General features: G+C 38.5%; 1 protein-coding gene across 19 annotated transcripts in view; it reads left to right on the top strand.

Annotated features, from left to right (window-relative positions):
- LOC138757936 (polycomb group RING finger protein 3) overlaps nt 1–16,850 on the top strand; it is a 167,780-nt gene that overhangs the window by 101,351 nt on the left and 49,579 nt on the right. For 18 of the 19 annotated variants that reach the window (XR_011353999.1, XR_011353998.1, XR_011354000.1 and 15 more), the window contains 2 exons: nt 7,870–7,980; nt 13,359–13,447. Coding sequence is in view for 16 of the 19 variants with exons in the window: in XM_069926103.1 (XP_069782204.1) it covers nt 7,870–7,980; nt 13,359–13,447 (200 nt within the window). In the remaining 3 variants the exon portion in view is untranslated. The remainder of the gene's footprint in view (nt 1–7,869; nt 7,981–13,358; nt 13,448–16,850) is intronic. The other variant, XM_069926106.1, reaches the window with a different exon arrangement.

Below are 16,850 nucleotides of genomic sequence, written 5' to 3'. Positions count from 1 at the left end.
CTAGATAAATTAACAGAATGGTATAAACAAGGAGGCTTACAATTGCCAAACTTCAAAAATTATTATAGAGCCGCACAATTAAGATACCTATCAGATTTTTATCAAACAAGGGAAAAACCAGACTGGACGAGATTAGAATTAGATAAAATAGGGGAAAAGATACCTGAACACATATTATATAAATGGGACGAAAAATTGGTACAACATAGAACTTCTCCAGTATTACACCATCTCCTCAATATATGGAAGAAGATTCATGTAGAAAGAAATAAAACAAATAATCAATTACCAAAACTAATATTGACGCAAAATAAGCTACTCCCTTTTACAATAGACAACCTTTCTTTTAGAAAATGGGAAAAAAAAGGGATTAAAAGAATAGAAAATTGTTTTTCAGGAAGTAGATTCTTATCCTTTGAACAAATGAGAGTACAATATAACTGGAGATACAGCGCTGGCATATTACCAACTGAGATCCTACTTGAAAGATAAATTAGGAAGCAATTTGAGTTTACCAGAGGGAAGTAACCTTGAATATGTGATTACAGATACAATGTTAATCAAAAGATTTATAACAAATATGTATATTAAACTGCAAGAAAAGGAGAATGAGGAAACAAATGGTAAAACTAAACAAAAATGGGAACAAGATTTAAATATTAAGATAAAAAAGGAAACATGGGAGAAATTATGTTCTGGAACGATGAGAAATACAATAAATACGAGGCTGCGTATGATACAATATAATTGGTTACACAGACTATACATTACACCGCAAAAGTTAAATAAATGGGACCCAACAGTATCTGATAGATGTTTTCGATGTAAAAAAAGAAAGGGGAACAACAATTCATGCAATCTGGACATGTGAGAGAGTAGAAAAATTTTGGGATGATCTCAATCAGATATTAAATAAAATAACAGAAAACAATATACCAAAGAATCCAGAGATCTTTCTCCTAAGTAACATAAAAAATAAAGAATTTGGAATTGACTTGGAGGATGCACAAAAAAGATTTGTTAAGATAGCCCTAGCCGTAGCAAAAAAATGTATTATGTCAACCTGGAAATTGGAAGATAATTTGAAAATACAACAATGGTATATAGAAATGAATAAATGTATCCCATTAGAAAAAATAACATATAGTTTAAGAAATAATATTGAAATATTCGAACAAGTATGGGAGCCTTACATTAAATACAATAGCGAAAACCTACCGGGAACAAACATTACCTAAGTTGATGGAAGGAGAAGAAAAGAAAAGAATGGACTCAGTAGAATTTCTGGTGTATTTTTGTTGAATGACAACATTGTCTGACTGGCTTAATGCAACCTAGATTGTATACCTAAAATGGATGAGAGGGGGGGATGGGGGGGTGGCTTGGGAGGAGGGAGGGGGGGAGAAAAAGTCACTGTATATGTGTGAAAAAGAAAAAGTGTATATCATGGCTAATGTGATTTATGGTGTGAAAAATAAAAAATTTAAAAAAAAAAATTGTACTTCACTCAACATTTAGAAACACGATAATTGTTGAAGGAATAGGCCATTTGGCCCTTCTGATGTGCTGTTCTGACCTCCTCTTTAGGCCTGGTCCAGGATTGTTTTGTTCCCATCTGTCTTGTGTATGTATGCAATACTTTTTTCCTAGCTCCTCCACCACATCTGTCCCCTGGATGAGATCTTCCACTCCAGAATATCTGAAATGTCCTCTTCAAGAAAATGGCCAACACTTCACTTTCATTAATAAAGCTTTTAGCCACATTTCCACTTCACACACCTCCAGTGTCATACTGCCACCCCCCCAGAGAAAATAAAGATGGAGTCCCTTTGGTCCTCACTTTCTACATTACTAGCCTCTGCATCCAGCACGTCAATTCTTCCACCAAGTTCAGCATAATTCCACCAGCATTGCCTCTGTCTCCTCCCCACCACTTACTGCTTTTCACTCTCAATGGCTCCCTGGTCTGCTCTTCCCTCCCCAAACACCCTCCACCTCTCATGTCACCTCCCTCTGTAACCACTAAACTTGGCACGCTTCATTCATCCAGTGGTAGAAACAGACCTTCCAGATTAGACAGAACTTTATCTGCACATCTTCACCCTAATCTACTGCAATCTGAGATCTAATGCCAGGACTGGTGCTGAGACCCCGTTGTTTATCATCTGCATTAACAATTTCTATGACAATATAGTTTGCATGGTTAGTAAGATTGCAGAAGACACAACATTGATGGTATTGAAGAAGGTTGTGCAAGATTACAACACTGTCTCAATCAACAGGCAAAGTGAGCCATGGGATGGCAGATTGAATTTAACATTGCACTTTGATTGGTTAAATCAGAGTTCAAAGTTTAAAATATTATTCTCTTTAAGATTGGTCAAGCTAGTGTCAAAGTTTTTTAAAAATTTTATTTAAAAGTTTTCTATAGATGTAATCATAGCCAAATTTTAAGTGTATAATCAAATATTAATGTCAAATCCATTATAAACCCCAACCCCTTCCCCTAAACAAACCCCAAGAAAAAAGGAAAGAAAAAGAGATGAAATGAAAGGAAGAAAAGACATACAAGAAGAATAAAGAAAAAGTAAATTAACAAGAATAGAAACCTGGTTGCAGAAGTTCTGTCATTAAATATTAATCAAAACCAGAAGTTCCTAAAAGGTATCAAAAACAAGATCTAGATTTAAGGTGACAGAAGGGGATTTTAAAATGGATTTGAGGAGCAAATGTTCTTTACACCCAGGATTGATTTATATCTGGATCTTACTGCCAGAGGAGGTGGAGGAATCCGACACAATCAGTAGGTTTAAGAAACATTTAGACAGTCACTTAAAAAGGCAAGTAATGGAAGGATACTATTCTAAAGCAGACAAATGGTGTCAATGTAATTTTGTGGGTCAAAGGGCATTTTCTGTGTTATACAACTCTATCTTACAATTTGAATTCCATTAAGGTCTTCAATGCCTAGTATCCCCTAAATGAGTACCAGTACTGCTTTGCGGTTAACCACTAGAACTTGGATTGAAATAATAATAGAGTTGGTTAATGCATGCACTGGAAATATTCACAAGATTCAAAAGACCTTTGTCAAAGTAAAAATCATACCTTCATGGATATTATAGTTTTTATAAAAAGTAAGCTTGGTTCAATAATTCCTGTTCTAATTTTAAAACAATATATTTAAAAATTGTCTAGACATACAGGACAGTAACAAGCCCTTCCATCCCCTAAGCCCGTGCTGCCAAAATACCTCAATTAACTTACAACCCCTGTACATTTTTGAAAGATGGGAGGAAACCCAGGAAGAACGTACAAACTCCTTACACCAAGGTGCTGGCACTGTAATAGCATTGCTCTATTTCTATTAGGTGCATTTCTATGCAAATCTTTTTTTTATTTATCATACATATATGAATGCAATTTTTGTATTATAACTGCAAACAATAGACTGAATTATAATGGAAACCAATGAAACAAAATGAAATTTCACTGTCGTCCAATCAAAATATTTTAACAAATTTCATGATTGATTACTTATTAGGGTCATTTCAAAGTTATTCTGAGAAAGAAAAATTATGCCATTATTGTTATTCAATCTCTGCTCCCACTTCTTCGCTAATCATGCTCTCATTAGTTTTGGTTGGTTAACATGAGATAACGTGAGAATGATACTCTTAAAAGGTGATTGTTGTGGTTTTCCTGCAGTCTTTGTGTGGGATGAGGAACACTGTTTCAGTCAATAGTGATGGCATCCCGTAGTCTGGGAAGCAAAGATCAAAGTATCAATGAACAGCAGGAATCGGCCACTTGTTCCCTCTTCCAATCGTAGCTGATCTGATTGTAATTTCAACTTGGCATTCTAGTTTTCCCTTGTTTCACAGGGATCTATCTACATCTGCCTTAAAAGTATCCAAAGATTCTGCTTCCACTATCCTCTCAGGAAGAGTTATAAAGATTGATGACTTGAGTGCATAATTTCAGAAAAAATTGAAAAGCTCCTGTGTCTTAAATGGTAGATTTCTTATTTTTAAAGATGCAGGAGTCTGTTGATGCTGGCATCTAGAACAAAAGTCAAACAACTGGAGGAAAGCAAGTCAGACAGCATCTGTAGGGGTAAGGAGGCAGTCAGGGTTTCAGGTTGAGACTCTGCATTACAACTTGGTGTAAAGGGGAAATAAAGGTGGAGGGGGGCAGGAACTGGCAGACAATGGGTGGTTCCAGGTGAGAAAATGTTGATGGACAAATGGAGGCAGGTAGGTCAGGGGAAAGAAGCTGGGTGACGAGACTGGGTTTGGGATGCGCATGAAGAACCCATGGTTCTCCTATTTCCCTCCTTCCCCTACTGTTCCCCTCTGCCTGCCATCCCTCCCTGATCAGATTCCACTCATCCTTACTTATCAGATTCCATCATCTGCAGCACTCCGTCTCCCAACCTCTCACAATCGTAACCCTTCCCTCCCCCATCTGAATTCACCTGCCTTTCTGCAACTCTTCACTTGGATGTACCTATGTCTCGGGTGGTAATTCTCAACCTTTATTTCCCCCACTTGCAAACCACCTTAAGTAATCCCTTACTAACCACAGAGCACCTCTGGCAAAGGTTGAGAACCACTGGTTGAAAATGAGAGCACAACTTCAGGATTGAAGGGCATCCACTTAGAATTTTTTTTAGCCTCAGGGAGGTGAATCTGTGGAATTTGTTGCCACAGGCGGTTGTGGAGGTCGAGTCATTGGGTGAACTTCAGGCAGAGATTAATAAGTTTTTTAAAATATTTTATTTTAATTTTCATAGACTCATTAAATAAGCATTATAATTTTTTAACATTCATAATACAGAATCTGTATTTATCCACCCCACCTTCGTACAACTGAAAGTACAGTAAATAAATTACATTGATAACAAAATGGAAAAACGACCCATAAATCCCCCCCTCCTCTTTTTCCCCTCCCAGTTTATCTTAACCCCACCCCCAGCACCAATAACCAAGCAATTGGCATCAATCTCGCCCCCGCCCCACACCCCCGCCATTTTGAAACGTGAGATTAATAAGTTCTTGTTTCACCAGGGCATTTAAGGTTTTGGGGTGAAGGCCGGGCAGTGGAACTGAGTGGGAGAACAGATCAGCTCATAATTGAATGATGGGGCAGACTCAATGAGCAGAATAGCTTTTCTTCTCCAATGACTTTATGGTCTTGTGGTCACTTGCCAGTTCCTGCCTCACACCCCACCCACACCTCATTATACTGGGCCTTTTTTTTTAAACGCTCTTTTCCATGTAAAGGATAACTTGGTTGGATAGCACACAAAACAAAGTTTTACACTGCGACTCAGAATGCATGACAATCAATAATTCAATTCAGTCCTGATGCAAAGTCTCAACCTGACACGTCAACACGCTTTCCCTCCACAAATGTTGCTTGAACTGTAAGTTGCTAAAGCTAATTGTGTTTTTCTTCACTCAACTTTTTAGTGGCCCTGAATTTTAAATTTTCCCGCAAGAGGAAACATCCTTGTTATATCCACCATTTCAACCTTTTCAAATTGTTCTCTTTAAGATTGCTAAACACCAGCAAATAAGACAGCTTTCCACATTATAAAACTTGCTTATGACAAATATTAATCTTGCAAATCTCTATAATGCTTCCAATGGATTTTCATCTTCCTAAATTTTACCATGGAATAACTACCCTACTTTTGTATTCAATTCTAGCAATAATGGATATCTTTCTTTGAGTTTTTCTACTTTCCACGGTCACAAACTATCCTGCATCTCAGAGCTTTGTAATTGCTCACGTTTATTACATTTGTGGTTTTTTTTGGTGCTATAATGAACATATTCACAATTTCCCACATTACATTCCATTTTCCAGATAAGAGTTGCTGAATGATATTTCTTGAGAGAAGATAAAGTTCTGATGGGGACAGCATGAGCAGTAGGAATTATTTCCCAGGGTAAAATTATCACACCAGAGGATGTGAATTGAAAATGAGTTGGGAAGGTTTGAGGGAGATGTGTGGGGCAAGTTTTTATTTTATTCAGAGATTGGTAGCTTCCTGGAACAGGCTGCCAGCGATAGTGGTGGAAGCAGATATGGTAGTGTTTTAGTCTTCTAGATGGACATGTGAATATACAGATGGCAGAGGAATATATGTATTCCTGTGCCATCAGCAGGGTGTTAGCTTAATTTGGGCATTAAGACTGGCACAGACAGTTCCTGTTCTGTGGTGTCCTATGTTGTTGACGACAATAACTTTTCACCTGCATAACTCAAGCATTGTGATTATGGCCAGGTTTTTGATCAGGGGGTCAGAGACAGCTCAAACAAGTCCTCATGTTGGAAATAAGAATTTATTTTTAGCTGATGGTCATAAGAAACAGGAGCACAAATACAATCCCTCAAGCTGCTCTACTTTTCAGTAAGTTCTTAGCTGATCCAATCTTGATCTCAATGCCACTTTTCTGCTCTCTCCCCACATACTTCGTTTCACTTGTAGTTAAATAGCTGTCATACCCATTCTTAAATATATTCAGTTACTGCATATCCAGCTCCCTGGGGTACAGAATTTCAGAAAGTCACGATCCTCTGAGAAGTTCTTCTTCATCTTTGTCTGAAACAGATAACCTCTTGTTCTGAAACTGGCCCTTCTTCTAGATATTCCATTTTAGAAAAACATCCACTCAGCATTCTCCCATCACTCCTCACCAGAATCTTGTGTTCCAATAAGATTACTTTTTATTCTTCTAAATTCCAGAGTATAGCCCCATTCTGCTCAACCTTTCTTCACATGTCAACCCTTTGTCCCAGGAGTCATCCAGCGAACTGCATTGTTTCCAATAGAAGTATATTCTTCTTTAAATATGGAGACCACAATTACACACAGTACTCTTGGTACAGATTTCCTAATGCTATGTAAAGTTGTAGAAGCACTTCTTTTATACTTGTGTGGAAATTTCTACTGAGAGTCAAAGACAATTGATGCAGCCTTTTCAATAGATAGCTGAAAGATGTGTTGTCTAAAACTGAATGTCAGACAAGCAAGATAAAGTGTGGAGAAAGTGGAGGCTTTGAGTGTGATGGAGAGTTAAAGTTGGCATTAATAATCTGGGTGTGGAAGATGAGTTCAGAAAAATATTACCAATGGGTAGCATTAATGATACAGGAGAAAGGAAGAATGGCCCAGAGAGCTCAGTTTGTGATGAGGATCCATTAATGTAAGAGTGAACAAATTGGACATGTGCAGTGTTCAAGCAATGCATTCCACATAGAGTAACTAAGTCAGGTGCCAGTGCATCTTTTAAAACTAGAGAATGAGAGGTTCTTGGATTGGAGTTGAGGCCAGCACTGGAAGTACAGGAGTAGTTTAGAATTGCTGAACCACATGTCCTTGAGTATCAGGAAGCTTGTGAAAATCATTTTGATGGATTAATATAAAATATGAATCTAAATTTCTTTGTTTAAAGTATCCTGAAATCAAATTCCAAGATTTGAAAAATGTGACTGCAGCAATTTATTGTAAATATTCAATACAATCAGGAAGAAAATAAACTGTTTTAAATGTGCAGCTTGTATTTTGTGTGCTCCTTGAAGGCATCTTCATGCATCAGAAAGAGATCCATCAGAGGGCGTCTTTGATTGGCAACCATAGAATTGAGTGATTGGAAGTCTTTAGTTGATCATTTGCAAAACGTTTAGAATCTCACAGTGGTTTTATTGTTATGAAATGGAATCTGTCAGCATTATAAACTTGGGGTCATATTTTATTCATATCAAAGAATCTTAACATTTGAGAGGGAAAACAAAATGTTAATCTTGCAATATTCTTTGATCATAATTGGTTAAACATAGATTATTTGTCATTTACAGCGGAGTTAAAAAAACAAAAAGACTTTTATCAGAAACTTGGCCTTGAAATGCCTGGAGAGGTCAAAGGTGAGACGTGTACAGCTAAACAACTGTTCGACCCACTCCATGACGGTTAGTCCCTTTCCTGTCAACTAACCTTTCCTTTTCTAGGACTGTAGCAATGCTTAACTTCACTTGTCTGCTTGTACATTTGTTTTACCTGTGCTGATTGTGTTTAATTTGTCAGGTCAGCTTGACTTGCCTATGTGCTTGAGTACAGGTTAGCAGATCAATGGGAAACTCCTTTTAACAAGAGCAGATTAGTTGTCAAGCTTCGTGGTTGCAGGATAAATTGAAAAAGTGTTGGCCTTGTTGTGAGACCTTACTTTTGAAATGTTGTTGAAAATTAGCTCAAAATTTAAACTCCAACACTAACATCCTATGCATAAATCAATTCCAAACCAACTGGTACAGTATTTGTCATTAAAAGCAGACAGCCAATGCCCAGCATAGTCTTCTCAGTCTTTTCATTTGTTAACATTATGTCAATTCCTTGATTAAACTTCTAGGCTAGACCAATTAAGAATGTCACGCTTACTCCTGGAAGACTATCATTGATGTATTATTCTTGTATTTAATTTGAACAATTTCCCCAGCTGCCAGGGTAGGATTGAAGATTGTCTCTCTGATTCAATGGTCCAAGCCTCTGAATGATCGTCCAAGAATTTAACCATTACTCTCTGTATCATGCTGTCTCAAAAATCTGGCAAACAATTTCCTCCTTAAGTCATTTGATCTGATACATAATCAAAAGTGATGTCATCAGAAAAAGATTTAGCTTTTGATATGAATAAAATTGTTGTCATATTATACCTAATACAGCGAGAAGGGTTCTTCCTCGAACAGTCCAACAGGTCAACTCGAACATTCATGCAGCCATGTAAATTTGAGGGCAAGAGCACAGTTACAGAATATATCATTACAATGAAAGGAAGATCAGTTAGCACTAAGCAAGGGCACCATGAGAGTACTGTGATGGGGTTCATTCAGGAGCCTGATAGCTGCAGGAAAGAAACTATCTTTAAACTTGTTGGTTTGTGCTTTCTCCGTGATGGGAGGAGAAAGGTGAGAGCATGTCCAGGGTGTGATTGGTCTTTCAGTATTTTGGCTGCCTTTCCCAGACAATGGGAGATGTAGATGGAACACATGAAGAGGAGGGAGATTTGTATTATGTTCTGAGCTGCATTAGTCACTTTCGGTTTCTGATCTTGAGCAGAGCAGCTCTCATACCACGCTGTGATATGTCCAGCAAGTATGCTTTTGATGTTGCATCTTTAGAAGTTGTTCAGGGACAATCCAAACTTCCTTAGTCTCATCAATGTGACCAGTCCAGGTCAAGTCATTGGACATGTTTATTCCCTTTGAAATGACTCCATTACTCCATTAAAATAGTTCAAGTAGAAACAACATGAAATTGACAATATTAATTATTTCCACTTGCCACAGAAGGACATCAAACTCCATATGAACATATTAAAAATAGATAATGTGGAAACTCCACCATGATGACAGCATGCCATAGAAGTTAAAACTTGTATAGTAAGTACAGAGCTTGATTCCCTTTCCCATGACTTAGTCCAAAATAAATGATGTGATTCTAATTTTTTTTTTGTTGGTTCTTTGGTCAATCTAGCAATTCCTTCACCAAGCAAAATATTAATTATGACACCTTATATCAGCTTTGCAATTTTCTCTTCCTTTCTCTGAATGAAAAATATATTTTAGCAAAAGCAAGCTGTCAAGCAGTTCCCTTGCAAGGTTGCCCTGCACATTATTTTGAGTTTGTGTATTTTGCATTCCAGATGGAAATGTTCAAAAATGTAATCATTATTTTACTTTGTTAACCATTATCTGAGCTGACTTTAAAGCTTGTAAGTCTCGCAACAAAATCATATATTACTGTCTTGGTGATTCTGCTCGTGTTCAAATTTACTGCTACATGTACCAAGATGTATAGGAGGTTGAGAGAGGATTTTGTTTGATATAAAACCATGAGGGGCATTGATAGGGTGAATAGTCCATTTCCAAGAGTAGGGGATTCGATTCTAAGGTGAGATGCATCCTCTCCATTCTAAGATGAATGGGGGTGCGATTTAGAAGGGATGTGAGGGGACATTTCTATACTCAAAGGGTGGTGGGCTTGTGGAACGAGCTGCCAGACACAGAGGTGGAGGCAGGTACAGAAAGTGGGACTAAAGCATTGTTCTGTGCAGACAAAATGGACCTGCTTCTATGCTGTAAGACTGCATGAATAATCTGTCAGACTGCTTGCAGAAGAACCCTTCTCATTGGACGATAAATAAATATACTTGCTCCATGAGCTTTACCAATGTTCAGTCTCACCAATTCTCCAGTACAATTGATTTTCACTTTTCCTGTAATCCTCTTCCCTATTGCTACTTGGGGCAACTTATGAAGCCTCTTTTCAGTTTTTTCTGTTAGCCACCAATAGATCATTGTTCCCATTTAACTTTTGTGCCTTGAAGGAATATATTTTCCTTTGCAAACTATATATTTTTCTTTAAATGCTTGTCATTGTCTGCCCACACTAGAACATAGAACATTACAGCACAGTGCGTGCTCTTCAGCACACGATGTTGTGCTGATCTGTGTACACTCACCAAATAAAGTACTAAACCTTCCCTAGCTCACACCCATAATCCTCTATTTTTCTTGAATCTATGTGCCTGTCTAAGAGTCTTTTAAATGTTCCTCTTGTTCCAGCCTCCACCACCAACCCTGGCAATGCACTACAGATGCCCACTACTCTCTGTGTAAGGGAAAAAAAACTTGCCCTAAAGTCTCCCTTAAGTTTTCCTCCCCTCACTTTGGACAATATTTGCTACTATCGCCCTGGGTAAAAGGTGCTTGGCTGTCTGCCCTTTCTATGCCTCTCATAATCTGGTAGACCTCTATAAACTCACCTCTCATCATTCCAAAGAGAAAAGCCCTAGCTCTCCTAACCTTGGCTCATAAGACACATTCTCCAATCCAGGTAACATCCTGGTGAATCTCTGCATCCTCTCCATAGTTTCCATGATGAGGCCACAAGATCTGAACACAATATTCCAAGTGTGAACTAACCAGAGTTTTATGGAGCTGCAACATTTTCTCATGGCTCTTGAACTCAATCCCCCGACTAATGAAGGCCAGTATACAGTAAGCCTTCTTGACCACACTATCAACCTGCCTGGCAAATGTTCTGTTCTTCGTACATTCATAGTTTTCATTGTTTTGATGAAAGATCTACTTTCTGATTGAAGGACATCATTTTCAGGCTTGCTGTAAAAATGTTATTGTATTTTACCTTTTTTTGAATGTACAGCACGGTAACGGGCTTTCCAGCCCACGAACCGGAGCTACCCAAATACACCAAACGGAGACACTGAAACTGAATAAACTAATTACAGACCATCTGGATTTGAACTCTTGTTGCTGGCAGTGTAATAGCTTTCAAACTAACTGCTATTAAGACTAAAAAACATAGGAGCAGAAATAGGCTATTCAGCCCATTGTGTCTGCCCTGGTTTTTAATCATGAGCTGATCCATTTTCCCACTCGGCCACAGTGCCCGGTCTTCTCCCTATAACCTTTGGTGCCCTGGCTAATCATGAACTTATCAATTTCTGCCTTAAATACATCCAATCATCCGACCTCCACAGATTCCACAGATTTACCACCCTCGGGCTGAAAAATTTCCTCTGCATTTCTATCACTCTTTTTGGCTGTCCTTCGTCAATGTTCAGCTCTTGGTTTGGATCACTACCCACTTATATTTCCACGATGAAATTAGGTCATACACATTTACTTACACTTGTGCCATTAATTCATCAACCTTGTAGAAATGCTGTGAACATTTAGATATAGCACCTTAATTTTGCCATTTAAAATTTTTTCCACTTTTTTTGTAATTTATTCATCATTTTAATATATTTAACAAGTCAACAATCATACCAAATTTAAAACATCAAGAAAACCCCTCCCTCCACCCCCTCCTCTCTGTATATCTTATTAAACAGAGAAAGAACGAAGAAAAAAAAATCATCCCATTGTCAGTGTGTACAATAAAACATATGGAGACATGATAATGCCACATTTTTAAAATCTTTCCAGATGTCTACTGGCTAGCCAGTAGTAATTGTGACTCTATATTGGTGTCAGTGAGATACCTATATGCTCTAAATAAGGCTGCCAGATTTTTATGTCCCTTCCTGAGATTGTATGTGACCTTTTCAAATGGGATGCAACTATTCATCCATGAGTAGGTGAGTCCCAGACTTCCTGGCCACACACAAGGCAATTTCTGTGAATTTAATTTGAGAATTAGTTAGTAATCTACAAACTGTTCCCCAGAAAATGAAACCCTGGGTTTACTGGGAAGGTGACTCCCTTGATCTTAGTTTGGGTGTCACAGAGGTCATACCAGAAGGGCCTCACTTTTGTGAAAAGCCAGGGAGAATGTAAAAAGGAACCAACTATATACCACACCTAAAACACATCTCTGATAATTCAGGTATACATTGGTGTGCTTTCTGTGGACCAATCTATACCTGGCATTGATAGTAGCCGTCAAACTTCCCTGACACAGATCTGACCATAATTGTTCGTCAATTGTTGTGTCTTGGTCTGACTTCTATCTCACCCTAGACTTATGCAAACCTTGTTTTGAGCTCTCGCTCATCAATAAAAAGTACATTCTAGAAATAAACATATACATTTCCTTTATTGAGTAGTTTCTCCTTTTCATTGAGTCCCAGTAGAGTCATTTAAGGGCCCAAATTGGTCCTAAGGAAGATCACATCTGAAGGTAACAAAAAAGGTCTTATTGGATAAGTCATATTTCTTCTTCAGCTGTTCAAATGACAAGAAAAGTCCTTTTTTGTAACAATACTTCAGACATTGTATCCCTTATGATACCAGGCTTTCAAAATGTTATTGTTCAAATCATGGGTATAAGTTCATTTTATCTTAAAGGTGTCTTCGATGACAATCCTCTTTTCAGTTCAGAGCCTCCACTGGTCACACTACATATTTTAACCAAGTGTTTCAAAATGGGCTTGTCTGTGCTGCTGGCTGTAATCTTAGAATTCCATTAATTTTTCCACTGTTTGACCTAAAAATTTTGGAACTTCAATTGCTCAAACAGCTGTTAAACCAATATATAGAGAGTGTCCATTCCATCTCCGACAAAAGGAAAGAATGTGCAACTGTGCTGGATGAAGACAGTTCTGTACTGTATGAACATAAATATGACTGACAGCAAATCTAAATTGAGCTCATTGTGGGTGGTTTTTGTATGATTCAGTTCATGAAGCAAAAGTCAAGTTCACTGCTTAATTATATATGTTACTTTGCCATAGACGATAAACTGTACCTGAATCTTTGTAGACTTTTGTGCATTCCTTTGTGTTGAATTGCCTGGGCTGACCTTGTTAATGTTATTTTGTTAGGTGAAACAAAGCCAGAAGATGATTCAAATAAACAGAAAATGGAGGACAAGCCTGAGGAAGAACATGATTATCACAGAAATGATGAACAGGTAGCTTAAACCAGATTTTACAAATACTCCTGAAAATATGTAAGGCTGCAGTTTGTATGGAGACATGACAATTATAGATTTTTCACAGTAATATATGCTGTTTAGAAGAATTATGACTTTCATTTCTCCTACATTCCCTCATAAGAATAGTAGCTAACCAGGCCCACAATAACAGAAGAAATAGAAGAAGAATAAGGCTCCTCAAGCCTGTTGTGCTATTCAATAAGATCATGGCTGATCTGGCCTTAGCCTCACCTCCTCAATTTTCAAGATAGAGACTTGTAAAGATTCACAACCTTCTGAAGAACTCTTATATCTGCCTGCTCCTTATTGCACCTATCGGATATTGATTTGACTATCATCCTCTCAGTATCTTCTTTCTCAAGCCTCCTCATATGTTTCAATAAGATAATCTAAAATTGTTCTTCGACATTCAACCTTTCCTCTTCAAACTTTCCTCTTAAGACAACATCTCTATTTCACAACTCAGTCTAGTGAACCACCTTTGAGCTTTCTCTCATGCAAGTATGGCCCTCCGAGAATATGTAGAATATCCAGAGGTGTGGTCTCACTGGTGTACTGAAAGTCACATCCCAACTTGGCATTACCAACCAAGGTGTCTTCCTGAATTCATCCCATTTGCCTCTAAGCTTTTCCATTCCATAGAAACATAAAAAATAGGTGCAGGAGAAGGCCATTTGGCAATTCAATATGATCATGGCTGATCAGTACCCAGTTCCTGCCTTCTCCCCATACCCCCGATCCCCTTAGCCACAAGAGCCAAATTTAACCTATTCTTAAATATTGACAGGGAACCGGCCTCAATTACTTCCTGTGGCAAAGAATTCTACAGATCCACCACTCTCTGAGAGAATATATTTTCCCTCATCTCATTCCTAAAAAACTTCCCCTTTATCCTTAAATTTTGACCCCTGGTTCTAGTTTTTCCCAGCATTGGAAACAACCTTCCTGCATCTAGTCTGTCTAAAACCTTAAGAATTTTATGTTTCTATAAGATCCACCCTCAATCTTCTAAATTCCAGAGAATACAAGCCTAGTCTTTCGAACCTTTCTTCATATGTAAGTCCTTCCATCCCTGTTATTAGTCTAGTGAACCTTCTCTGCACCCAGTCCATGGCGAAGATATCCATCCTCAGATAAGGCGACCAAAACTGCATGCAGTACTCCAGGTGTGGACTTACCAAGGCCCTGTACAGCTGCAGCAGGATCTCCCTACTCCTGTACTCAAATCTTCTCGCTATGAATACCAACATACCATTCACATGTACCTGTCCAAATGAAATTTAAATGTTGTCTTTGAACCTGCCTCTACCACTTCCTCTGGCAGCTCATTCCATGTTCCCACCACTTTCTGTGTGATAAATTTGCCACCTCAGATCCTTTTTAATCTTTTCTACTCTGACCTTCAACCTGCTATCTGGTGTTAGACTTCCCTATTTTGGGAAGAAAGCTAACCTTTACTATGGTCCTTTTTACAACTTTTAAAAAGTTCCCCTTTAGGCTCCTATGCTCCAGCTGAACAATAAATCAGCATGCAGCAAGACTATATTGCATCTGTACTCAATTCCCTTCGCAGTGAAACACATAAGTTTGCAGATGGTATGATTATAGTAAAAAGGCAGAAATGCTGGAGGAAGTCAGCCAGTCCCGCATCGTCCATATGAGGTAAAGATATATAATCAACAATTTGTGCCTGAGCCTGTCTTCAAGGTATGTATTTTTACTCATACCTTGAGGAAGCACTCAGGCCTGAAAAATTGGTAATACAGGTATATCTTAGCCTCCTGTGGATGCTGTGAGACTGTCTAAGTTCCTCCAGCATCTCTGTGTCAATCCCTTTTGCAACAATGCACCATATTTAATGCAAAGTTAGTAATCCTAACTTCAGCTACTGTCTAGGTGGCCTTACTGTATGCTGCCTGTGACCGTGTAGTTTTCCTCCCATATTCCGAGAATATGCTTAATTGGCTCCTGTAATTTACCCCCTTAGTGTAGGTAAGTGGGGTAAAAGGCAAAGGGGAGGTGATGACCATATGTTGCAGGAAAGTAAAGAGTGGGGAATGGTGCTGAGGATCCTTTGCTGGGATGCATTGGGAGGGTGAATGGTGGCCACCTGGGCTGCTCGTATTGGAGCACAACAGCACAGAAACAGGCCCTTTGCCCATCTCATCCATGCCAAACTATTATTCTGCCTCATCCCATAGACCTGGACCAAATCCCTCTATACCCCTCCCATCCTTGTACCATCCAAATGTTTCTTAAATCTCAAAATTGAGCCCACATTCACCACTTCAACTGGGAATTTCGTTTCACACTCTCACCACTCTTTACGTTAGGTTCCCCCAATGTTCCCTTTGATAATCTCACCTTTCACCCTGAACCCATGTCCTCAGGTTCTTGTCTCAATTAACCCCATGGGAAAAGCCTGCTTATATTTACTCTATCTATACCCCTCATAATTTTGTATGCCTCTATCAAATCTCCCCTTATTCTTCTATGCTCCAGGGAATTAAATCCTAACTCTGTTACATGTTCCTATCTAGAAACAGGATGGCAAGAGCTCTTCAAGCATCAGTTGAGATAAATTACTTCCTCCTCATGCAAAGAAGCCCCTTGGTTCTAAATTCTTCAGCCTGAAGAAGCAGCCTCTTAGGATCCATGCTAGTAGTCTGTCAATCCAGACTATTTTACTCATCTCTTTCCTTTAATCTATAGCAAGAAAGCCAACCTCGTACAAACAACACTGCCATTAATATGATCTAATATTAGTAGAGCGTTCACAACATTTCATTCCACAGTGGGCTCCTATCTATGTGGAATAAAATATAAAAGCAGTGCACACTTTCTCCAGGAGGTAGGTTCACCAGGCAACAGGCAGGAACTTCCTCAGTGGATGGAAACATGATGCTTAGAATTTTGATGTGGAAACCAAGGGGTACTGATCTTGGCTGAAGTTGGGGCATGTTGCCATGAACTTGATCATGCATTAACTTGTGGTCTGACTGACATGAGAATGCCTGCTCTGATGGAAATTCACACTTAACCACAGAATACCTTGTGTTTGTGGAGGTGAATGTTAAATATGCTTTGCTGAAGTTCTTCTGTTATCTGAGGTATTTCATCTGACATGCGTAATATTACTGTCTCAATGATATGCATCAAATTACTGCTTATGCAGACTCAGGACGATTTCAGCTTCATGAATCACTAAATCTCATCAAACCCGCATTGCAGCAGGAGAGAATCTCTAGTTGCATAATTTTGAGAATGTCTTACTGAAAATGTGTTTATGTTCAGGATTTCCCAGTTCTCTTTGGTTTCAAATATCAGAAACCCTGGTGTTTTGTTTCTGTAGTTTTTAATATTTTGCCATTCCTTCATT

Source organism: Narcine bancroftii, chromosome 3 (genome assembly GCF_036971445.1).
Source record: "Narcine bancroftii isolate sNarBan1 chromosome 3, sNarBan1.hap1, whole genome shotgun sequence".
Lineage (NCBI taxonomy): Eukaryota > Metazoa > Chordata > Chondrichthyes > Torpediniformes > Narcinidae > Narcine > Narcine bancroftii.
The sequence above is the reverse complement of the archived record's forward strand: the minus strand, read 5'-3'. Positions and strand labels throughout refer to the sequence as shown.